The sequence below is a fragment of the Dryobates pubescens genome, chromosome 2 (genome assembly GCF_014839835.1).
Source record: "Dryobates pubescens isolate bDryPub1 chromosome 2, bDryPub1.pri, whole genome shotgun sequence".
Classification (NCBI taxonomy): Eukaryota; Metazoa; Chordata; class Aves; order Piciformes; family Picidae; genus Dryobates; species Dryobates pubescens.
Window position 1 is genome coordinate 5,058,151 of NC_071613.1, and position 24,391 is coordinate 5,082,541.

At 56.7% G+C, this 24,391-nt stretch overlaps 1 protein-coding gene across 1 annotated transcript in view; it reads right to left on the bottom strand.

The window, feature by feature from the left end:
- Window positions 1–24,391, bottom strand: part of EYS (eyes shut homolog) — a 110,087-nt gene that overhangs the window by 28,791 nt on the left and 56,905 nt on the right. The window contains exons 19-28 of the mRNA XM_054169571.1: window positions 22,374–22,545; window positions 20,893–20,971; window positions 19,748–19,944; window positions 16,534–16,658; window positions 13,909–14,033; window positions 11,839–12,085; window positions 5,949–6,139; window positions 3,825–3,916; window positions 610–764; window positions 193–322 (exon numbers count right to left, since the gene is read on the bottom strand). Coding sequence (XP_054025546.1) covers window positions 193–322; window positions 610–764; window positions 3,825–3,916; window positions 5,949–6,139; window positions 11,839–12,085; window positions 13,909–14,033; window positions 16,534–16,658; window positions 19,748–19,944; window positions 20,893–20,971; window positions 22,374–22,545 — 1,513 coding nt within the window. The remainder of the gene's footprint in view (window positions 1–192; window positions 323–609; window positions 765–3,824; window positions 3,917–5,948; window positions 6,140–11,838; window positions 12,086–13,908; window positions 14,034–16,533; window positions 16,659–19,747; window positions 19,945–20,892; window positions 20,972–22,373; window positions 22,546–24,391) is intronic.

Here is a 24,391-nt window from a genome sequence, read left to right on the forward strand (position 1 = left end):
TTGCTGGTTGGACTGGCTGCTCTCAGAGGGCTTTTCCAGCCCAGACCATTCCATGAGTTTATGGGTTTCATTTCCCCCCACCCTCCTCTCCTATAACCATTGTTAAATTCCCTGAAGTGGTCACTCCAGAGAGGAAGCAACACCAGCACAAACCTTTCCTTCCACTCCAGCAGAGCAGCAGAGGGACCTTACCTGCACCGCTCCACTTTGCTCCTTCCCACAGCGCTGGAGAGGTTGAAAGGTCCCAGGCTGTTGACTTGGACAAGCTGTATGCAGCCAGTGAAATTGGAGCCAGGGCCAGCCCTCTGCAAAAGAGAAGCTGCTCAGAGCTGGTTTGCTTCCTGCTGCTGTGATCAGCTGGAAAATCATCCCAGAGGCACAAATGGCAGGGGCTGGGAGGGGCCTCTGGAGATCAGCCAGTGCAGACCCCCTGCCAGAGCAGGGGCACCCAGGGCAGGGCACCCAGGAACACAGCCAGCAGGGTTTGAATGCCTGCAGAGATGGAGACTCCACAGCCTGCCTGGGCACCCTGCCCCTGTTGCCAGTCCTGTCCCATGTGCCAGTCCCCAAACCAGAAGCAGCTTCAGACTGAAGGGGCGCAGAAGACACTGACCTGCTGCACTGCATCACCACCAGGCAGTCCTCCAACAAACATGGGTCCTGTGCCAAGCCTGGAGGGAGTGCCCTGAGCAGGCTGAGGGCTGCTTCTTTCTCCTGGCAGCCCCAGGACTGACATCTGTGCCTCACACGGGGCCAGGCTGTGCCTGCAGGGGGGGAGAGGCAGGCACCGGCTCAGCACCACCAAGGGCTGAGATTGCTCTGCAGCTGGCAAAGGCATGAGGCTGGGACTACAGCAAGGAGAGAGGAAGACTAAGCAAAGACTTGGGTTGACATTGCAAGACCATGAAGAGGAAAGAAGCTGGAAGCTGGTGTGGCTCTGGGGGTCTGAGCTGCCATGGGGATGAAGGCACCTGGTAAATCTGAGCGGCGCAATCGCTAACTCCCCTCAGCACCTCGTGGTGGCTGAGCAGAACAGGGAGCACTGAAAGCTTCATCCCTGGACAAAAGTCAGCCACTGACCTCAAATGATTTCAGGATCCCTCTTTTTCAGCACTAAAAGCAACCCCCAGCAAAGCAACTGAGAATAAACTGCACCTGAGAGGGTGGATCACAGGAAGGTAGTGGCTGGAAGGGACCTCGGGAGCTCCAACCAGAGCAGGCTGCCCAGGTGTCCAAGGGGGGATTGGATGTGGCACTTGGTGCCATGGTTTAGTAGTCATGAGGTGCTGGGTGACAGGTTGGACTTGATGATCTCTGAGGTCTTTTCCTACCTTATTGATTCTATGACACAGCAAGGCTGAGACTGTCCCCAGGGATGGGACCTGCTCCTGCTGGTTGCACTACTGCTGAGCCAGGCCAGCATGTCTCCATGTGCCATGGCCACAGGTTTCTTAGTCCCCACCCCTGGAGGGATTCGACGTTCTGTGAAGACTTCTTCCCTGCTGCTGCCCCCAGGGGGTTTTACTCAGCCAGAAAAGGTCCCAGCTCCCTTCACAGTCATTAAGCTCTCACTCTGCAGCAGGCTGCAGCATTTGAGGCTCCTCACACCTGCTGCTGCTGACTGTGCCCTGCTGAGACACCAGGCAGCAGCAGCAGCTTCCTTGGCTGCAGATGAGCTGAGGAGACAACACCACATCAATTCTGTTCTCATTCTCCCTGACAGCAGACTCCCAGTCCCTGGAGCTGGAGCTGATTTTCTCTGCTGTTCCTAGAGGATGATTCAGCCAAATGAGTAAGAAGAACAGAGCTCAAGACAAGGCATGATGGAAACATTGCTAACAACACAGGGGGGGGGGGAGGGGGAAACCCACCCCAGCCTGTGTCTGATGCTCTGAGGGATGAGTAAGAGCAGCAGCCTCTTCCCTCCACAGAGCTTACACCTGCAGTACTAAATGCAGCTCATAGAATCTTGGAGCTCTTCAGGTTGGCAAAGCCCTCTGAGATCACCCAGCCCAACCATCCCCCCAGCCCCACCATGGCCCCCAAACCCTGGGCCCAAGTGCCATGGCCACAGCTGGCTGGAACCCCTCCAGGGCTGGGGACTCCACCACCTCCCTGGGCAGCCTCTGCCAGCCCCTGGCCACTCTTGCAGCACACAAGTCAGAGCTTCCTCCAGCATCCACTCACAGCCTTTTGTGGGGTGAATTTCTCTGCTCCCCTGCCACCCTTCCTAAACAAACTCTCCAGCTGCATCCCCTTCTGCAGGAACCAAGGCAGAAAGGTCATGGCAGCTCTGCAGAGATGCTCTGAACACCCCCAGGGAGAAGGCAGCCACAGCCTCCCTGGGCAACCTGTGCCATTGTCTCCCCAACCCTCACTCTCAGGAATTTCTTCCTCTTCTCCAGTCTCAGTCTCTCCTCTCTCAGCTCACAGCCATTGTCCCTCATCCTGGCACTCCCAGCCCTTGTCCAAAGTCCCTCTCCACTGCTTCTGGAGCCCCTTCAGGTACTGGAAGGCTGCTCTAAGTTCTCTGAGGAGCCCTCACTGTGCTCCAGTAGCATCAGCAGTAGAAAGCATGACAGTTCTGAGGGCAAGTGCCATTGCTCCTTTTAAGGAGCCAAGCTGTAGGCTAAAATTTGAGAGAAATTCTGAGAGCAAATGGAGGACTGAAGAAAAGGAGGCTGCAGGGAGCCCTTCTCTCTCCTGCTCTCTGAAAGATCACAGAATCACCAAGGTTGGAAGAGACCTCAGAGATCATCAAGTCCAACCTGTCACCCAACACCTCATAACCATGGCACCAAGTGCCACATCCAATCCCCTCTTGAACACCTCCAGAGATGGTGACTCCACCACCTCCCTGGGCAGCACATTCCAATGGCTAACAACCCTCTCTGGGAAGAACTTTCTCCTCACCTCCAGCCTAAACCTCCCCTGGCACAGCTTGAGACTGTGTCCTCTTGTTCTGGTGCTGCTTGCCTGGGAGAAGAGATCAACCCCCACCTGACTACAACCTCCCTTCAGGGAGTTGGAGAGAGCATATAAAAACAGAATCATAGAATCAATAAGATTGGAAAAGACCTCAGAGATCATCAAGTCCAACCTGTCACCCAACACTTCATGAATAACTAAACCATGGCACCAAGTGCCACATCCAATCCCCTCTTGAACACCTCCAGGGATGGGGACTCCACCACCTCCCTGGGCAGCACATTCCAGTGGCCAATCTCTCTTTCTATGAAGAACTTCTTCCTCACCTCCAGCCTAAACCTCCCCTGGCACAGCTTGAGACTGTGTCCCCTTGTTCTGGTGCTGGTTGCCTGGGAGAAGAGACCAACCCCTTCCTGTCTATAACCACCTTTCAGGTAGTTGTAGAGGGCAATGAGGTCACCTCTGATCCTTCTCTTCTCCAGGCTAAGCAACCCCAGCTCCCCCAGCCTCTCCTCACAGGGCTGTGCTCCAGACCCCTCCCCAGCTTTGTTGCCCTTCTCTGGATGTTCCAGTTGGTCTCTTCCCTCAAGTAAGAAGTGACAGGACAAGGGGCAGTGGACACCAACTGGAACCCAGGAAGTTCCACCTGAGCATGAGGAGAAGCTTCTTTGGTGTGAGGGTGCTGAGCCCTGGAGCAGGCTGCCCAGAGAGGTTGTGGAGTCTCCTTCTCTGGAGACCTTCCAGCCCCACCTGGCTGTACTCTGTGTCCCCTGCCCTGGGTGCCCTGCTCTGGCAGGGGGTTGGTCTGGGTGATCTCCAGAGGTCCCTTCCAAGCCCTGCTGCTGTGTGGCTGTAAAGCAGCAGGAGGAGAGGCAGCAGTCAGACAGGAACCTTACCTGACCTGCACCTCGTACCAGCGGCCATCGTCCACCCCAGCAGCTGCAGCGATGCTTCTGACCTCTGCTGCTTCCCCACAGGCAAACTGCAGCTGCAGGGTGGGGAAAGCAAGTTGTGATTGCAGAACTCCTGAGAAGTGAACACAGGCTCAGGAGCTGCAGTTCAGAAACACTGAAAGGTTTCCTAAACCCTGAGGGATGTCAGTGTGAGAAAGTGAATGCCAGGATGGCTCAGGCTGGAAGGGAGCTCAGAGCTCATCCCCTCCAAACATCAAAGGAGAAAGGAAAAACGAGAGAGAAAGAGGAGAAAGAGATGGAGGGAAAGGAGAGGAGAAGGAGAAAGAAAGGGGAAGGGAAAGGGAATGGCAAAAGGAAGGGGGAAAGGGAATGGCAAAAGGAAGGGGGAAAGGGAATGGCAAAAGGAAGGGGGAAAGGGAATGGCAAAAGGAAGGGGGAAAGGGAATGGCAAAAGGAAGGGGGAAAGGGAATGGCAAAAGGAAGGGGGAAAGCAAAAAAGGGAAGGGTAAGGGAATGGGAAAAGGAAGGAAAAGGCTCAGGCTGGAAGGGAGCTCAGAGCTCATCCCCTCCACCCTCCCCACCATGCCCAGGGACACCTCTCAGCTAGGCTCAGCTGCTCAGGGCCTCATCCAGCCTGGCCTTGAGCACCCCCAGGCAGGAGGCAGCCACAGCCTCCCTGGGCAGCCTGTGCCAGAGTCTCAGCACCCTGGCACTGAACAACTTCTTCCTCAGCTCCACTCTGCCCCTGCTCTGCCTCAGCTCCAAACCATTCCCCCTTGGCCTGTCACAGACACCCTCAGCAAAAGTCTCTCTGCAGCCTTCCTGCAGGATCCCTTCAGGTCCTGGCAGGCAGCTCTGAGGTCCCCCTGGAGCCTTCTCCTCTGCAGGCTGAGCACCCCCAGCTCCCTCAGCCTGGCCTCACAGCAGAGCTGCTCATGAGCCACGAGGAGGAGGATGTCTGCAACAGCAGAGATGTTCAAGCCCACCTGGCTGCTTCCCAGCCTGCAGGAAAAGGCTTTAGAGGTTGTGCAGCTCACAGCCAGGTCCTGTGGACCTGACCTGCAGAGATCCTGCCCAGCTGCAGCCCGGCTGCAATCCGCTCTGGCCACGGCTGGATTTAAGTGGCTGTTTTACAGCCTCCTTCCAGTTCCACACACCTAATGGGGCATGAAAGGGCCGAGCAGTTTGCAACACCATTGAATTTCCTCTGCTAATGTGAACAAGCTCCTGATTTCATGGTTTGTCTGCTGGTAATTGGGGCTTGATTGGGAGCTTGGAGCCCTTTCTGCCTTGGGTTTTAAATCTGGGTGTAATTGAGCAGCCTTGGAAAAGGATGAAGGGAAGGCAATTACTCTTAACATGCCACTTGGGGACCTCTGAAGAGGGTTTTTTTGTCACTCAGAGGACTTTGGAGCTTTATGGGGCTTGGGGTAGGGCAGGAAAATATTTGTTTGTGCTGGTACTTCACTTGAACACAACTAAGATGGACTGAGAGCCAGTGGTGGTCTCTGTACCTTGGATAACTTCCTGCCCCTGACTGAGTTCATCGAATCCTATTCTAGAGTGGCTCAGGCTGGCAGGGAGCTCAGAGCTCATCCCCTCCACCCTCCCCACCGTGCCCAGGGACACCTCTCAGCTAGGCTCAGCTGCTCAGGGCCTCATCCAGCCTGGCCTTCAACACCCCCAGGCAGGAGGCAGCCACAGCCTCCCTGGGCAGCCTGTGCCAGACTCTCAGCACCCTGGCACTGAACAACTTCTTCCTCAGCTCCACTCTGCCCCTGCTCTGCCTCAGCTCCAAACCATTCCCCCTTGGCCTGTCCCAGACACCCTCAGCAGAAGTCTCTCTGCAGCCTTCCTGCAGGATCCCTTCAGGTCCTGGCAGGCAGCTCTGAGGTCCCCCTGGAGCCTTCTCCTCTGCAGGCTGAGCACCCCCAGCTCCCTCAGCCTGGCCTCACAGCAGAGCTGCTCCAGCCCTGGGATCATCCTCATGAAGCCTCTCTGTAGCTCTATCTACTAAATTCTACACCAGGAGACAGAAAACCACTGTCTAAACTTTCCCCACATCCCAGTTTCTCCTGCCTTCATGGGCAGGACTGGATGCCTTACCTGCAGGCTGCCCCCTTGGATGAACAGCTGAAGTAAAAACTCTCCTCTTCTGCCTGGGCTCTGGGCAACATACAGCAGGAGTCCATGAGGGCTGGAGGTGATGAATGCCAAGTGGATGAAGTTTTCCATGCTCAGATGCCAGCCCTGGAACTGCAGGTAGGAGTCCCCCTGGTAGTGAGCAGCACTGTAATCTGGGAAGAGAATGTGGAGAGCTCCCAGCACACAAAGCCCTCTGGCTGCTTCTCTCAGGGCCTTCTCCTCCCCCTGCTCAGGGTATCAGAGGTACAGGGTCACAGAATGGGTTGGGTTGGAATGGATCTCAGTGATCATGCAGTGCCAAGCCCCTGCCATGGGCAGGGACACCTCCCACCAGCCCAGGCTGCTCAGGGCCTCATCCAGCCTGGCCTTGAACACCTCCAGGGAGGAGGCAGCCACAGCCTCCCTGGGCAGCCTGTGCCAGAGTCTCCCCAGCCTCACTGCAAAGAATTTCTTCCTCCTCTCCAGTCTCAGTCTGCCCTCTTCAAGCTTCACATCCAGCCTGGCCTTGAACACCTCCAGGGCAGGGACAGCCACAACAGAATGTTCAGGATTGGAAGGTGCCTCTGGAGCTCACCCAGTCCAGCCCTCTGCCAGAGCAGGGCACCCAGAACACAGCCAGCTGGGGCTGCAAAGCCTCCAGAGAAGGAGACTCCACAGCCTCTCTGGGCAGCCTGCTCCAGGGCTCAGCACCCTCACACCAAACAAGTCCCTGACCACTCTTGCAGCATAGAAATGTTTCCTGATGTCCATCCTGACCCTCCCCTGCTGCAGCCTGCAATGCTGGGCTTGAGATAACCACAGCCAAGGTCAAAGCTGCTCCCTGAGCACTGCATGTGCTGGATGCTGCCTGTGTTGCTTTCCCCTTTCTCCCACCCTCCCATGGCTGAGTACCCCCAGCACTGCAGTGCTCATGGCCAAGTCCCTGCAGAGTGGCTTCCTGCCCTCCCTCAGGTAGGATCAAGACCTCTGCAGGACTTGGAAAGGGAACCAATTTTTCAACCAGCCCCCCCCAGAGCCAATGCAGGAAGCAGGACTCCATCTCCAGCTGGGTAACAGAAACCAGGGAAAGCAGTGGCAGGGCCTCTGAGCCCTCTGCAGCTGCCAGGGGTCTGCTGAAGGACCACATGCAGGTGCCTGAGCACGGGAGCTGAAGGCCAGGACCTTCTGCTGTGCACTGACACGTCCAAGTGACCTCTCTAGGAGCCACAGAGGGCTCATTACAGTCCTGGCCAGCACTGCCAGGGAGCTGCTGCCACTGCCACTGCTCAGCTTGGCTGCTCCAGGCCAATCATTACCCTGCTCAGCCCGGGGCTGACCCAGGTTCATTCCACTTGCTTTGTCTAGGACTCAGCCTCTGCAGCCTCCACACCCAAGCCACTAGACAGAAGCACAGCCCCAAGGGCAGCTTGGCCTCCAGAAGGGCAGCACTCAGCAAAAACCATCAGGGGAAAAAGGATCATTTCTGTTCTGTGTCCTTAGGTCATAGAACCATGGGATTGGTCGGGCTGGAAAAGCCCTCTGAGATCACCCAGCCCAGCCAACCCCACCATGGCCACCAAACCATGGCCCTAGGTGCCATGGCCACAGCTTTCTGGAGCACCTCCAGGCATGGGGAGTCCACCACCCCCCTGGGCAGCCTCTACCAGGGCTTTTTGTTTCCACTCAGGCACTAAGAGAGACCTAAAGCAATGCCAGTGCTGAAAATGCTTGGGAGGGATTAAAGCCAGGAGGTGTGAAACACTGCAGAGTGCCCAGGGGAGTGTTTTATGAGCTGCTGCTTCCACCTGACTGCAGCAGATGAGTAAATCTGAGGTAACCACTCTTGATTTAAGTGTCCATGGAGAATAGCTTGGAAATAAAGCAAGCCACACAAACAAGGAAGCAAAGACTGGAGGTGTCTGCAGTCCTCAGACACAGAGGGCAGAAGCCTGGGGGGCTGGGGGCTGGAATGAACCTCTGCAGACCACTCTGCCCTGGGGAGACCTCACCTGCAGCTCTAAGGCATTCAGCACAGGAGGGAGAGGGACCTGATGGTGCAGGGCCAGGGTGATGATCAGAGGGCTGAGAACCTGCCCTGTGGGGACAGGCTGGGAGAGTTGGGGCTGCTCAGCCTGGAGAGGAGAAGGCTCCAGGGAGACCTTGGAGCAGCCTCCCAGTTCCTGAAGGGGCTACAAGCATGAAGATAAAGATGATAAAATCAGTAAGGTTGGAAAAGACCTCAGAGATCATCAGGTCCAACCTGTCAGCCAACACCTCATGACTAAACCATGGCTCCAAGTGCCACATCCAGTCCCCTCTTGAACACCTCCAGGGATGGGGACTCCACCACCTCCCTGGGCAGCACATTCCAGTGGCCAGTCTCTCTTTCAGCTCTTGTTACAAGGGCTTGTAGTGAGAGGACGAGGGGCAATGGTCTGGAACCAGAGCAGGGCAGGTTTGGGCTGGACAGCAGGAGGATATTCTGCACAGGGAGGGTGAGGAGACACTGGAACAGGTGAAAATAGAACCATGGGTGTGAGGAGGAAGGGGGTTTGGGCCAGGATTAATGGAGTGCAAACATGGGGAGAAAAAAGAGATGCTGCACCTGATCTATGAACAGTCCCAGAGGCAGAGCCCAGCAGGAGATGAGTGCTCAGTGATTAGAAGCTGCAGAAATGAGTGAAGAGCAGATGGGGGTTGGCCTAGGTCCCAGGGATGCATCAGCTGAGCACAGCTAAGGGACCAGGGGAAGTCTTCTGCACTAGCAAAGATTTACAGCCTGAGCCCACCCTGAGCAGCCAGAACACAGCACTGAGCACCAGCCTGCCTGTGGCTTTTGCATTGCTCCTCACAGCACCAGGAGGGTTGGCAAAGCCCTCCAGGGTCACTGAGTCCAGGTCCAGGTCCACCACACAGGCTGCAGCTGCAGAGAGAAGGAAGGCCCCCAGGACTCAGCACTGCTCAGGCAGCACCTGGAGTGCTGGGTGCCCAGCACAGGGGCACAATCCTGCCCTGCTCCTGCTGACCACACCAGGCTGCTGGTGGCCTTCTTGCCCACCTGGGCACCCCCTGGCTCATCTGCAGCTGCTGGCACCCAGCACCCCCAGCTCCTTTCCTGCTGGGCACTTTCCAGCCACTCTGTCCCCAGCCTGGAGCCTTCCTGGGGTTGTTGTGCCCCAGGTGCAGGACCCAGCCCTTGGCCTTGTTGAACTTCATCCCATTAGCCTCAGCCATGGATGCAGCCTGGCCAGGTCCCTCTGCAGAGCCTTCCTGCCCTCCAGCAGATCACCACTGCCGCTCAAGTTAGAGCCATCTGCAGTGATGATCTCTGGAGGCCCTCTCCAGCCCCTCTCACTCTGTGATTTATGTTTGCCTTCTAATTCTTTGTGTCCTTGGTCCTGAGCAGTGGTCAAAGACAGCCCAAAGCTGTTGTCACTCAGGCTGGACACTGATGTGTTCAGACACTGTTCCCAAGCAGAGCTGGAGGGCAGAGGAAGTGGTTCCCAGAGGAGGCTGCAACATGGGAGCTGTTTTGCTCACCAGAATATTTCACTGCTAAGAGAAGTGTGAGAGTGCCTCAAATCCTGTGCTGGGCTGCAGCCAGAGCAGTGTGGGCAGCAGGGCAGGAGAGGGGATGCTGCCCCTGGGCTCTGCTCTGCTCAGACCTCACCTCCAATCCTGCCTCCAGCTCTGCTGTCCCCAGCAGGAGAAGGACACAGAGCTGTGGAGTGAGGCCAGAGGAGGACACAAAGATGATCCCAGGGCTGGAGCAGCTCTGCTGTGAGCACAGGCTGAGGGAGCTGGGGGTGCTCAGCCTGGAGATGAAGGAGGCTCCAGGGGGACCTCAGAGCTGCCTGCCAGGACCTGAAGGCATCCTGCAGGAAGGCTGCAGAGAGACTTCTGCTGAGGGTGTCTGGGACAGGCCAAGGGGGAATGGTTTGGAGCTGAGGCAGAGCAGGGGCAGACTGGAGCTGAGGAAGAAGTTGTTCAGTGCCAGGGTGCTGAGACTCTGGCACAGGCTGCCCAGGGAGGCTGTGGCTGCCTCCTGCCTGGGGGTGTTGAAGGCCAGGCTGGATGAGGCCCTGAGCAGCTGAGCCTAGCTGAGAGGTGTCCCTGGGCATGGTGGGGAGGGTGGAGGGGATGAGCTCTGAGCTCTCTTCCAGCCTGAGCCATTCTGGGCTCCTCCTTCCAGCTGTCCCTGGCACTCACAGTTTCACCCTCCCAACACCTCTGGTTTTGCTATGGCTGTGCCCAAGCCTGGCTGCTGCTGCTGAGCTCCCTGAGCAGGGAGCTTGTTTCACATCACCACTAAATCTTTGCTGCAGGGAGACAAAGTGACTTCAGAAGGCAGCTTTGTGTTTACTTGGAGGTCACATAGGTCACCCTGAGACTGAACTCATGACTCAACTCTCCTGATGATTGGTCCTGGTCAGCAGTAAGCTGCCCTCTGGCCTGACTTGGCCTGGCCAGCAATTTGTCACACAGAGCTGAGCTTGGTTTCTGGGGTTTGAAAGGAAGGTGCAGCCTGTTGGTGCTTACTGACAGCTGCAGTGTGCAGCAAGGCTTTTGGTCCCCAAAAGTCATGGAATGGATGGGGTTGGAAGGGACATTCAAGACCACCCAGTCCCAACCCCCTGCCCTGTCCCTGCAGGGACACCTCCCACCAGCCCAGGTTGCTCAAGGCCTCATCCAGCCTGGCCCAGAACACCTCCAGACAGTGGACAACCACAGCCTCCCTGGGCAGCCCGTTCCAGAGTCTCCCCACCCTCACTGGCAGGACTTTCTTCCTCCTCTCCAGTCTCAATCTGCCTTCTTCCATCTCAGGCCCTGCCCCTTGTCCTGGCACTGCCAGCCCCTGCATAATCCCTCAGCAGCTGCTTTGGCAGTTGCTGGGAGCTTTGCCCCAGGTATTGGCAGCAAAAGGCCCTTAGGAGGCACAGAGAAGTGCTCAGAACAGATGTGAGCTAGGAGAGGCAAACACAAGTCCCCATGGAGTGAGGCACATTATCTCTCAGCTTCTGACCAGTCAAGCAAGGAGGGAAGATGGGCATCAGGGGCAGAGAGAGCTGGGCACAGCAGGAGCTCCATCAGACTTCCAGCAAAGCAGGGTGGAAAGCAAGCAAAGAGAGAGTGCAGTTTCCCTTACCTGGTATGGAAGCTGCTGGGGAAAAAAAACCTGTTTTGAGGGCAAAAAGTAATGTGCCAGTTAGATTGCAGTGCCATTAGGGATGGTGGGTTAAATGACAGGAACAGAAGGGCGTAGAAGAGGTAGAAATCAGCATACTTGAGATGAAAACTAAACCCTTTTGCTCTGGTGTGACCCCACCTGCAGCACTGCCTCCAGCTGTGGTGCCCCAGTACAAGAACATGCAACTGTTGGACAGGGTCCAGAGGAGGTCACCAAGGTGATCAGAGAGCTGGAGAACCTCTCCCCTGTGGGGACAGGCTGGGAGAGTTGGGGCTGTGCAGCCTGCAGGGGAGAAGGCTCCAGGGAGACCTCAGAGCAGCCTTCCAGTACCTGAAGGGGCTCCAGGAGAGCTGGGGAGGGACTTTGGACAAGGGGTAGGAGTGTCAGGGTGGGGGACAATGGGTTTGAGCTGGGAGAGGAGAGACTGAGACTGGAGATGAGGAAGAAATTCTTGCCAGTGAGGGTTGGGAGACACTGGCACAGGTTGCCCAGGGAGGCTGTGGCTGCCTCCTCCCTGGAGCCATTCGAGGTCAGGCTGGATGTGGCTCTGAGCAAGCTGGGCTGGTGGGAGGTGTCCCTGCCCATGGCAGGGGGTGGGAGCTGGCTGATGTTGAAGGTCCCTTCCAACCCAACCCACTCTAAGGAATGAGCTCTGCTAGCTGCATTTCTCAGTTGTCTGTTTACCTTGGGCCACCTCTCCTGAGGGAGCCCCAGGAGAAACCTCTTTGGACCAAACATCCACAGGCAGGGCTGGGGGAAGGTCATTGCCCACAAGCTCATCAGGGGACACTTCAGCCACCTGAGGGGCTGGTGGCCTGCTCTGGGGGGTGGCAGGCAGGCAGCTGATGTTGTTTATTCCATCCACACAGAGGAAGCCAGGCGAGCAGGAGCGCAGGAGGCAGTCGTCGTAGTTCAGCTCGCAGCTTCGGCCCTGCAAGGCAAACAGTGACCAAAGCCAGCAGCTGTTGGAGGCAAAGTGCAGCTCAGCCTCGGGCTGCCCAGGCAGGTGGGGGAGTCCCCAGCCCTGGAAACCTGTGGCCATGGCACTTGGGGCCACGCTGGGCCTGGCTTGGATGATCCCAGAGGGCTCTTCCAACCTTACTGATTGTCAGCCACTCTCAAAGGATCCTTTTGGTGTGTTAAAGAGAGAACAAAACCCAGGCTTGGAGTGGAGGCACCTTTCCAGCCTAAGCCATTCCATGATGGCACCAAACCCACAGGGTCAAGGCTTCAGAGGAGTTAGTTGCTTTGCTTTCAGGGAATTTGTTTCCTGTATGGAAGAGTTTCAAGTCTGAGTTGCCTTCAGTTTAGGCAAGATGTTGAGTTGCTGGAAGGTGTCCAGAGAAGGGCAACAAAGCTGGGGAGGGGTCTGGGGCACAGCCCTGTGAGGAGAGGCTGAGGGAGCTGGGGTTGCTTAGCCTGGAGAAGAGAAGGCTCAGGGGAGATCTTCTTGCTGTCTCCAACTCCCTGAATGGAGGCTGTAGCAAGGTGGGGGTTGGTCTCTTCTCCCAGGCAAGCAGCACCAGAACAAGAGGACACAGTCTCAAGCTGTGCCAGGGGAGGGTTAGGTTGGAGGTGAGGAAAAAGTTCTTCCCAGAGAGAGTTGTTGGCCATTGGAATGTGCTGCCCAGGGAGGTGGTGGAATCCTCATCCCTAAAGGTGTTTAGGAAGAGCCTGGATGAGGCACTTGGTGCCATGCTTTAGTTGGTTAGATGGTGTTGGGTGAGAGGTTGGACTCAATCGCAAAGGTCTTTTCCAACCTGGTTAATCCAATCCTATCCTATCCTATCCTATCCTATCCTATCCTATCCTATCCTATCCTATCCCATCCCATCCCATCCCATTCCCTTCCCTTCCCAGTCCCCCTGCCAAGGCAGAGTCATCTGGAGAAGGTCACACAGGGACACATCCAACATGTTTGGAATGCCTCCAGAGAGGCCTTGAGCACCAAGTCCAGCTGAGAGGCCTCATCCAGCCTGGCCTTCAACACCCCCAGGCAGGAGGCAGCCACAGCCTCCCTGGGCAGCCTGTGCCAGAGTCTCAGCACCCTGGCACTGAACAACTTCTTCCTCAGCTCCAGTCTGCCCCTGCTCTGCCTCAGCTCCAAACCATTCCCCCTTGGCCTGTCCCAGACACCCTCAGGAGAAGTCTCTCTGCAGCCTTCCTGCAGGATCCCTTCAGGCACTGGCAGGCAGCTCTGAGGTCCCCCTGGAGCCTTCTCTTCTCCAGGCTGAGAACCCCCAGCTATTCCATTCCATTCCATTCCATTCCATTCCATTCCATTCCATTCCATTCCATTCCATTCCATTCCATTCCATTCCATTCCATTCCATTCCATCCCATCCCATCCCATCCCATCCCATCCCTAACTGGTGTGTGAAAGGAAAGCATGAATTGGCACTGGAAGGCAGTGATTAGTGTACTGACACCAGCATAGGCTGACAGGTGCCAGGATCACCCTGGCCACTTCATGGACATTAGGTAAATACTTGTTGGGAATCTTGGAGCTCCTGGTAATGAACCAAACATGGTGGAATGGGCTTGGGAGGAGAGCTGGACTCGGGGATCTTAAAGGTCTCTTCCAGCTGAAACGACTCCATGCAGGGCAGCAAAGAACTGCTAACTGAAAGGTGGTGTTTCTCAGCCAGGCCCAGGTGAGGTGGGGGAGGAGGGCACCAAGGGAAGGGTAATCCCCTGTCAGCGATGGATGTGCAGCTTCTGTGGCAGGAGGAAGGGGGGAGGGCAGCGTCTCACCACGAATCCTGGCTTGCAGAAGCAGGAGTAGCCAAAGGCGGGCTGCTGCTGAACGCAGATGCCGTGGATGCAAGGGCTGGAGAGGCACTCGTCAACATCCAGCTCGCAGTGCAGGCCTTCCCACCCTGCGGGGAGGGAAACCAAATCCAGACCAAAGCCAAAGCCGCAGCCACGCCAAGGCCGCAGCCAAGCCTCAACCAAAGCTGCAGCCAAGGTCACAGCTGTAGCCGCAGCCAAGGTCACAGCCATAGCTACAGCCAAAGCCGCGGTCGCAGCCGCAGCCCAGCCCACAGCCGCACTCAAAGCCACAGCCAAGCTGTGGTCAAAGCTGCAGCCAAAACCACAGCTGCAGCCAAAGCTGCAGTCGCAGCCACAGCTGCAGCCAAAGCCTCAGCCAAGGCCGCAGTCAAGCCTGCAGCCACGGCCAAGGCCGCAGCCAAGCCAAAGCTGCAGCCAAGCCATGGTCGCGGCTGCGGCCAAGCTCGCAGTCAAGGCACAGCTGCAGCCACAGCCAAAGCCGCAGCCAAAGCCGCAACCAGGCAGTGGTTGCAGCTGTGGCCAAGACTGCAGGCAAGCCGCAGCCAAGCCTGCTGCTGCAGCCAAGCCCAAGGCCAAGCTCGCAGCCAAGGCACAGCTGCAGCCGCAGCCAGGCCGTGGTCGCAGCTGCGGCCAAGACTGCAGGCAAGCCGCAGCCAAGCCTGCTGCTGCAGCCAAGCCCACAGCCAAGCCCAAGGCCAAGCTTGCAGCCAAGGCACAGCTGCAGCTGCAGCCAGGCCATGGTTGCAGCTGTGGCCAAGACTGCAGCCAAGCCACAGCCAAGCCTGCTGCTGCAGCCAAGCCCACAGCCAAGCCCAAGGCCAAGCTTGCAGCCAAGGCACAGCTGCAGCCGCAGCCAGGCCGTGGTTGCAGCTGCGGCCAAGGCTGCAGCCAAGCTGCAGCCAAGCCTGCTGCTGCAGCCAAGCCCAAGGCCAAGCCCGCAGCCAAGGCACAGCTGCAGCCACAGCCAAAGCTGCAGCCAGGCCGTAGTTGCAGCTGCGGCCAAGGCTGCAGCCAAGCCGCAGCCAAGCCTGCTGCTGCAGCCAAGCCCAAGGCCAAGCTTGCAGCCAAGGCACAGCTGCAGCCGCAGCCAAAGCCGCAGCCAGGCCGTGGTTGCAGCTGTAGCCAAGACTGCAGCCAAGCCGCAGCCAAGCTTGCTGCTGCAGCCAAGCCCACAGCCAAGCCCAAGGCCAAGCTTGCAGCCAAGGCACAGCTGCAGCCGCAGCCAGGCCGTGGTTGCAGCTGCGGCCAAGGCTGCAGCCAAGCCGCAGCCAAGCCTGCTGCTGCAGCCAAGCCCAAGGCCAAGCTTACAGCCAAGGCACAGCTGCAGCCGCAGCCAAAGCTGCAGCCAGGCCGTAGTTGCAGCTGTAGCCAAGGCTACAGCCAAGCCACAGCTGCAGCCAAGGTGGTGGCCAAAGCCATATCTGCAGCCAAGGCAAGGCTGCAGCCAAAGCCACAGCCAAGCCAAGGCCGCAGCCAAAGCCACAGCCAAGCCAAGGCCGCAGCCAAGCTGCAGCTGCAAAGACAGCAACAAACCCCCCACCAACAACCAACCAACCAGACAGTTTAAGAGGCACCAGCAGTGCCAAAACCCCAACCAAACAAACCAGCAGCATGAAAGAGACAGGGACCTGCTGGAGAGGGTCCAGAGGAGGTCACAAAGATGATCAGAGGCTGTAGAACCTCTGCTATGGGAACAGGCTGGGAGAGTTGGGGCTGTGCAGCTTGGAGAGGAGAAGGCTCCAGGCAGACCTTAGAGCTGCCTTCCAGTATGTGAAGAGGAAGGCTGGGGAGGGGCTGTGGGGATAGGACAAGGGACAATGGTTTGGAACTGGAGCAGGGCAGGGTTAGGTTGGACATCAGGAGGAAGTTCTGCACAGTGAGGGAGGGCAGACACTGGAGCAGGCTGCCCAGGGAGGTGGTTGAGGCTCCTTCCCTGCAGACCTTCAAGCTCAGCCTTGCTGTGTCCCTGGGCAGCCTGCTCTGGCTGAAGCTGTCCCTGCTCCCTGCTTGGGAAGTTGGACAAGATGACCTAGGGGAGTCCCTTCGAAGCCCATGCAGGCTGTGAAGCTGTGCAAATTGAATCTTCCCATTTCCAAGCAAACACAAAACCCTACAGCCAAAAGGACCCCACCAGCAGTGCTGCTTGATCCAAAGCTAAGTGCCTCTGCCCTGACCTTGGAGCCTTCACCCAATGGCTGCTGATAAGAACCAGAGAATCATCTGGGTTGGAGGAGACCTTTAAGATCAAGTCCAACCCTCAACCCAACCCCAGCATGGCCACTAACACCATGTCCCAAAGTGCCATGGCCACATGTTCTGTGCACACCACCAGGGACTGTGACCCCAGCACCCCCTGGGCAGCCTGTGCCAGGCTCTGAGAAGGCTTTCAGTGGAGAACTTTCATCTAACCTCCAACCTAAACCTCTTCTGGCTCAACTCAAGGCCTTTTCCTCATCTTCTATCACTAGACAGTGGGAGAAGAAACCAACCCTCAGCTCCCCAGGAGGTCCTTCCAGAGGTTCTTTCTCAGGAGCAGCACTGACAGCTCCCAACCCTCTCTAAGGCTCTGTGCCAGAGGGCAGTTACCTGGCTGGCAGTGACAGGAGTAGCCATTGACAAGGTCTTCACAGGTGGAGCCATGCAGACAGGGAGCTGAGCTGCACTCATTCACCTCCAGCTCGCACAGCTGGCCAGAAAACCCAGCAAGGCACCTGGAGGAAACAGTCCAAAGGGTTACCCTGTGCAGAACCAGCAGCTCAGAGAGCCCTGCTGTGGAAACCAGACCTGCAGGCACATCATCTCACCTCCTCCTCTGCAATTTAAGGATTAAACTCCTCCAGGTTTCACATGGGAACCCAGAGCACTGTAAAATGAAGGTTAGAAATGCTCTCTAAGGTCACCCAGTCCAACCAGCAACCCAGCCCCACCATGGCCACTGAACCATGGCCCCATGTCCATGGGGTTCTTGAATGCCTCCAGGAACCACAGAGGTTGGAGAAGATCTCCAGGACCAAGTCCAACCTTCTACTTGACACCCCCATGGCCACTAAACCATGTCCTGAAGTGGCAACAGCAGAAAAGATAGAAGAAAATAGAATCATTAAGGTTGGCAAAGCCCTCTGAGATCACCCAGGGCAACCATCAACCCAGCCCCACCATGGCCACCAAACCCTGGCCCCAGGTGCCATGGCCACAGCTTTCTGGAACACCTCCAGGGATGGGGACTCCACCAGTGAAGCTCTGTGGCCACACTCTGTGTATATTTAATATCTTTATTGATGATCTGGAGGAGGGCATTGAGTCCATCAGCAGTAAATGTGCAGATGACAGCAAGCTGGGGGCAGGAATTGATCTGTTAGAGGGTTGGAGAGCTCTGCAGAGGGACCTTGCCAGGCTGGACAGATGGGCAGAGGCCAAGGGCAGGAGATTGAACACATCCAAGTGCCAGGTGCTGCACATTGGCCACAACAACCCCAGGCAGTGCTACAGGCTGGAGGCAGAGTGGCTGAGAGCAGCCAGGCAGAGAGGGACCTGGGGGTATGGGGTGAGAGTAGGCTGAAGATGAGCCAGCAGTGTGCCCAGGTGGCCAAGAAGGCCAATGGCATCCTGGCCTGCATCAGGAAGAGTGTGGCCAGCAGGAGCAGGGAAGTCATTGTGCCCTGTGCTCAGCACTGCTCAGGCCACACCTTGAGTCCTGTGTCCAGTTCTGGGCCCCTCAGGTTAGGCAAGATGTTGAGTTGCTGGAAGGTGTCCAGAGAAGGGCAACAAAGCTGGGGAGGGGTCTGGAGCACAACCCTGTGAGGAGAGGCTGAGGGAGCTGGGGTTGCTTAGCCTGGAGAAGAGGAGGCTCAGGGGAGACCTTCTTGCTGTCTGCAACTCCCTGAAGGGAGGTTGTAGCCAGCTGGGGGTTGGTCTCTTCTGCCAGGCACCCAGCCCCAGAACAAGAGGACACAGTCTCAAGCTGTGCCAGGGGAGGTTTAGGCTGGAGGTGAGGAAGAAATTCTTCCCAGCAAGAGAGACTGGCCTTTGGGATGTGCTGCCCAGGGAGGTGGTGGAGTCACCATCCCTGGAGGTGTTTAGGAGGAGAATGGATGGGGTGCTTGGTGCCATGGTTTAGTTGATTAGATGGTGTTGGGTGATAGATTTGACTTGATGGTCTTGAAGGTCTCTTCCAACCTGGTTTATGCTATTCTATTCTGTATCCACAGGCATTCATGGCACCTGGGGCCAGGGTTTGGTGGCCATGGTGGAGTTGGGCTGGATCATCTCAGAGGGCTTTGCCAACCCAAACCATTCCATGATTCTATATTAAAAGCCACTAAGCAACTGCTGACAGCTGTGGCAGAGCAGCACAGAGAAAACCCAAGGGGTAACCTTCCCAGAAACAGCTGTTCCTGAGCTGCTGAACGCTGTGCAGAGCTCTCAGGGAGATTGATGTTGACAGCTGAGGCTGTAAATCTCCATCAGGGTTGGACATGGGGACACACAGCCTCATTTTGTCTCCATAAGAATGCAGGGGGGCTGCTGAAGGGCTCTGCTGTGCCATAAGGACGTGTGATGAAGCTGCTCACACAGCCCCTGCTCCCTTCACCACTTGATGATGACAAACTGGTGCCTGTTGCTAGGCAGGCAGCGTGTGGCTAAGTTGAAGTAACTTCTAAATGAGGTGACTTCGGCTGAGCACCACAGAGTGCTGCTCTGCCAGGGCAGGAGATGTTGTGTCTTGCTTCAGAAGAGCCAGGATCTCACTCACTGAGCTCCTGGGGCATGGCCCAAGAAGGGCAGCCCAGCAGGAGAAAGGCCTTGGTGTTCTGAGAGGGGCAGCTGAGGGAGCTGGGGGTGTTGAGTGTGGAGAAGAGGAGGCTGAGGGAGCTGCTCTCTGCAGCTCCCTGAGAGGAGGCTGCAGGGAGCTGGGGGTTGAGCTCTGCTCCCTAGGCTCAGGTGATAGAAGGAGAGGAAATGGCCTGGAACGTGCCAGGGGAGGCTTAGGTTGGACATCAGAAGAACCTTCTGGCCTGAAAGGGTTCTCCAAGCCTGGCCCTGGCTGCCCAGGGAGGTGGCTGAATGCCCATCCCTGGAGGGGATGCCCAGGAGGCAGAGCTGAGGTGCTGAGAGCCATGGGTAGAGTTCAATACTGGTTGGTCCCCATGACCTCCAAGGTCTTTTCCAACCCAAATGATTCTGTGACTATAAAACTCCCCTGAGGAATGGTTTCTTTTGCTCAAAATGCTTGGACAAGAGGATGAGAAGGCTCCAGAATTCCCCTCACACATTCATTAGACCAACCCCCTGCAGGCTGAGCTGCTGACTGCTTTCTCCCTAAGTTCCTAATGGCTCTGGTGGTTGTTTTGGCAGCCAGGTCCTTTCCCTCAGGGGACTGCAGCACACAGGCAGGTTGCTGGGCAGCCATCCCCACCATGAGCTCTTGCCTGAAGCCCTCATTCAGTGGCAGCCTGCCCAGGATGGAAGTGAATGACAGCTCCCAGCACCCCCCTCACACAGTCATGGAGTGGTTTGGGTTGTAGGAGCCCTCCAAGAGCATCCAGCCCAACCTGCAGCCCAACCCCGCTGTGGCCACCAAACTATGTCCCCATGGCCACAGCTTTCTGGAGCACCTCCAGGGCTGGGGACTCCACCACCTCCCTGGGCAGCCTCTGCCAGTGCCTGACCACTCTTGCAGTCATCAAACTGCTGCTGATGTCCAACCCAAGCCTCCCCTGGCACGACTGCAGTCCACCACAGCCCTTCACAACTCAGGGAGTGTGAGCTGCAGCAGCTGCAGGGCCATGGCCACACTGACCTGCAGTGGAAAGCTCTTCCAGGTCCATCCACACAGACACCTCCATTGGAGCAGAGAGCTGTGCCCAGGGCCTCACTGCAGACATCCACATCCACCTCACAGAGCCTCCCAGTGTAGCCACTTGGACATGTGCAGAGGAAGGCATTGAGGGCATCTTGGCAGGAGCCTCCATTGATGCAGGGAGCAGACTCACATTCCTGAGGAGAGCAACAGCCACACTCTCACCCCCAGCCCTGTCACACCACACAATGGCTTGGGCCAGAAGGCACCCTAAAGGCCATCCAGTGCCAACCCCATACCATGGTCAGGGACACGTCCCACCAGCCCAGGTTGTTCAAGGCCTCATCCAGCCTGGCCTTCAACACCTCCAGGCAGGGGACATCCACAGCCTCCCTGGGCAACCTGTGCCAGTGTCTCCCCACCCTCACTCTCAGGAATTTTTCCTCATCTCCAGGCTCAATCTGCCCTCTCCCAGCTCAAAGCCATTGTCCCTCCTCCTAGCATTCCCAGCCCTTGGCAAAAGTCCCTCCCCTGCTCTCCTGGAGCCCTTCAGGTACTGGAAGGTCAGTCCAGAGAAGGGCAAGCAAACTGAGGAAGGGTCTGGAGAAGAGGGCTGGGGAGGAGCAGCTGAGGGAGCTGGGGGTGTTGAGTGTGGAAAAGAGGAGGCTGAGGGAGACCTCCTTGCTCTCTGCAGCTCCCTGAGAGGAGGCTGCAGGGAGCTGGAGGTTGGGCTCTGCTCCCTAGGAACAAGGGATAGGATGAGAAGAAATGGCCTGCAATTGTGCCAGGGGAGGGTTAGGTTGGAGAGGAGTTAAAATATCTTTGCTGCAGGAGTGGTCAGGGACTGGCAGAGGCTGCCCAGGGAGGTGGTGGAGTCCCCATCCCTGGAGGGGTTCCAGAAAGCTGTGGCCATGGCCCTTGGGGCCATGGTGGGGTTGGGTTGGTGGCTGGGCTGGGTGAGCTCAGAGGGGTCTTCCAACCATAACAGTTCTAAGATTCTATAAAATCAGAGCTTGTCAGGATGGGTTTGAACCACCTGAAGCCCTGCCATGGATTTCCTCTTAAAAGAAGGTGCCTGATTCAAGATGAGCTGCAAGCAGCACAGGACCCCTGCCCCTACAGTGATAATTCAAGTCATGACCTACATTGATGTTGGTCTCACATCTGGAGCTGGTCCATCCTGGGTCACAGGAGCAGAGATATCCATCAACCAGATCTGTACAGCTGCAAGGCACAAGATGAAGCCATCTCATTCCAGAGTCAGCACCAGCAGCACCATTCCAATGCAGCTCCAAAGGGACCCCAAGGGCACCTCCTCAAATCCAGGGCACTGCTAAGTAGTCTCTTAAAGGGGTTGAGAAGTATGTTTGAGGGGAGAGCTCACTGCTCCCTGCAACTCCCTAAGGAGGCTGCAGTGAGCTGGGGGTTGGGCTCTGCTCTCTAGTAGGAGGTGATAGGACTAGAGGGAATGGCCTGGAATGTGCCAGGGGAGGCTGAGGTTGGAGAGGAGGAAACATTTCTTTGCTGCAAGAGTAGTCAGGGACTGGCAGAGGCTGCCCAGGGAGGTGGTGGAGTCCCCATCCCTGGAGGTGTTCCAGAACCTTGTGCCTGTGGCACTTGGGGCTGTGGTTTGGTGGCCATGGTGGGGTTGGGTTGCTGCTTGGACTCAGTTCTAGAGGTCTAATTCCCAGCCCAAACAATTGTATGGTTCTGTGTTATGGGTGCTGAGGAGCTTCACCTGGATACAGAGTGCCACATTAAAAAGCCATCTTCTGTTGGCATGAAGCAGCTAAAGCTGAGGGTTTAATTGCATTAACCTTTAATTAAGCCACATGTACTGGTTTATGCTAATGAGCCACACTGAATGAGAAGCTGAGATCATGGAGCATGAGCAGGGTACACCTCCCACCTCTGAGTGCACCTGGGGTATTCTCCTGTGGAATAACTTCATCCACAGAGTGTTTGTCAACCTCCCCATGGCATTAAATGGTCACTGTCACCAGGGACAGCACCACAGAATCCCAGAGTGCTCCATGCTGGAAGGGAGCTCAGGGCTCATCCCCTTCACCCTCCCCACCATGCCCAGGGACACCTCTCAGCTAGGCTCAGCTGCTCCAGGCCTCATCGAGGCTCTGGCCAGCCTGATCTAGTGTGGGGTGTCCCTGCCCATGGCAGGGGGGTTGGAACTAGCTGATCCTTGTGGTCCCTTCCAACCCTGACTGATACTATGATCCAGCCTGGCCTTGAGCACCCCCAGGCAGGAGGCAGCCACAGCCTCTCTGGGCAGCCTGTGCCAGAGTCTCAGCACCCTGGCACTGAACAACTTCTTCCTCAGCTCCACTCTGACCCTGCTCTGCCTCAGCCCCAAACCATTCCCCCTTGGCCTGTCCCAGACACCCTCAGGAGAAGTCTCCCTGCAGCCTTCCTGCAGGATCCCTTCAGGTCCTGGCAGGCAGCTCTGAGGTCCCCCTGGAGCCTTCTCCTCTGCAGGCTGAGCACCCCCAGCTCCCTCAGCCTGGCCTCACAGCAGAGCTGCTCCAGCCCTGGGATCACCTCTGTGGCCTCCTCGCTCCAGCAGCTCTGTGTCCTTGGTTGGAGGCAGTAAGAGTTAAAGAGCAGCAGTCACCTTCCATGGAGACAAGGATCTGGCCAGCAGTCGTTGATGTCTGTCTCACAGTGTGCTCCACCAAAGCCTCTCCTGCAGTGGCACTGGTAGGCACCAATGGCATCGATGCAGCTCCCACCGTTGAGGCAAGGGCCTGACAGGCACTCATCTATGTTAGCTTCACACCTGGCTCCTGTGTGGAAGGAAAACAAGAGCAGCAAGGGACTGGCACAGGCTGCCCACAGCTCATTCCCTGCAGTCACTGATTCAGTTAGGATAGGGTAGGGTAGGGTAGGGTAGGGTAGGGTAGGGTAGGATAAATTAACCAGGTTGGAAAAGACCTTTGAGATCATCAAGTCCAACCTATCACCCAACACCATCTCATCAACTAAACCATGGCACCAAGTGCCTCATCCAGGCTCTTCCTAAACACCTCCAGGGATGGGGACTGCACCACCTCCCTGGGCAGCACATTCTTGAGGGCTGGAGCTGCTCTGCTATGGGGACAGGCTGAGAGAGTTGGGGCTGTTCAGTCTGGAGAAGAGAAGGCTCCAAGGAGACTTAATTGTGGCCTTCCAGTATCTGAAGGGGGCTACAGGATAGCTGAAGAGAGACTTTTTAGGGTGTCAAGGTGTGATAGGACTGGGGGGGATGGAGCAAAACTGCAAGTGGGTAGATTCAGATTGGATGTTAGGAAGAAGTTCTTCCCCCTGAGGGTGGTGAGAGACTGGCACAGGTTGCCCAGGGAGAGGGTGGAAGCCTCATCCCTGGAGGTTTTAAGGGACTGTTTAAAAGGGTGGTGAGACCCTGAAACAGGCTGCCCAGAGAGGCTGTGGATGAACCCTCCCTGGAGGTATTCAAAGCCAGGCTGGAGGTGGCTGTGAGCAACCTGCTGCAGTGTGAGGTGCCCCTGCCCATGGGCAGGGGGGTTGGAACTGGCTGAGCCTTGAGGTCCCTTCCAACCCTGACAGTTCTGGGATGATTCTTCACCATCTCAATTTTGCCACTCAGGACTAACAATAAATATGGAAAAGAAGGGAAAAGTGCAGAGCTCTGCTGGGCACTGAGGGCAGCAGGGAAAACCTGCTCTGGCATCTCTCTGAAATAACACAAATACAGCTCAGGGCAAAACAAAATGCAGCTCAGATTGAGGTCCTTATCAGCCCCTGAGCTGCCTGCCTGCAGCACACACTGCCACTGTGATTCCTGTGATCATAGCTTTCCATCTGCCTCTCTCTCACCCATGGTTTATGCAGGCTGTAAGAGGCTGAATCTCCACTCAGGGAGGTTTTACAGTGCAGGGAGAGAGGAGCTGGAGTTTAGAGCTACAAAAATGATCAGCTGGTCTTTGACCCCAAGAGCTGCACAAGCTCAGGTCCCTTCCAACCCCACCCTTTCTGCCATGCTGTCTCAAAAGTGGTCATACCAAAACTGTTCACAGTGCAGCTCAAATGTCCCAGCAGAAGGGAGAGCAGCACCCTCCATGGAGGTTCTTACACACACCTGGGGGCAGAGTGGCTGAGAGCAGCCAGGCAGAGAGGGACCTGGGGGTACTGGTTGAGAGTAGGCTGAACATGAGTTAGCAGTGTGCCCAGGTGGCCAAGAAGGCCAATGGCATCCTGGCCTGCATCAGGAAGAGTGTGGCCAGCAGGAGCAGGGAAGTCATTGTGCCCTGTGCTCAGCACTGCTCAGGCCACACCTTGAGTCCTGTGTCCAGTTCTGGGCCCCTCAGGTTAGGCAAGATGTTGAGGTGCTGGAAGGTGTCCAGAGAAGGGCAACAAAGATGGGGAGGGGTCTGGAGCACAGCCCTGTGAGGAGAGGCTGAGGGAGCTGGGGTTGCTTAGCCTGCAGAAGAGGAGGCTCAGGGGAGACCTTCTTGCTGTCTGCAACTCCCTGCAGGGAGGTTGTAGCCAGCTGGGGGTTGGTCTCTTCTCCCAGGCAGCCAGCACCAGAACAAGAGGACACAGTCTCAGGCTGTGCCAGGGGAGGTTTAGGCTGGAGGTTAGGAAGAAGTTCTTCATAGAAAGAGAGATTGGCCA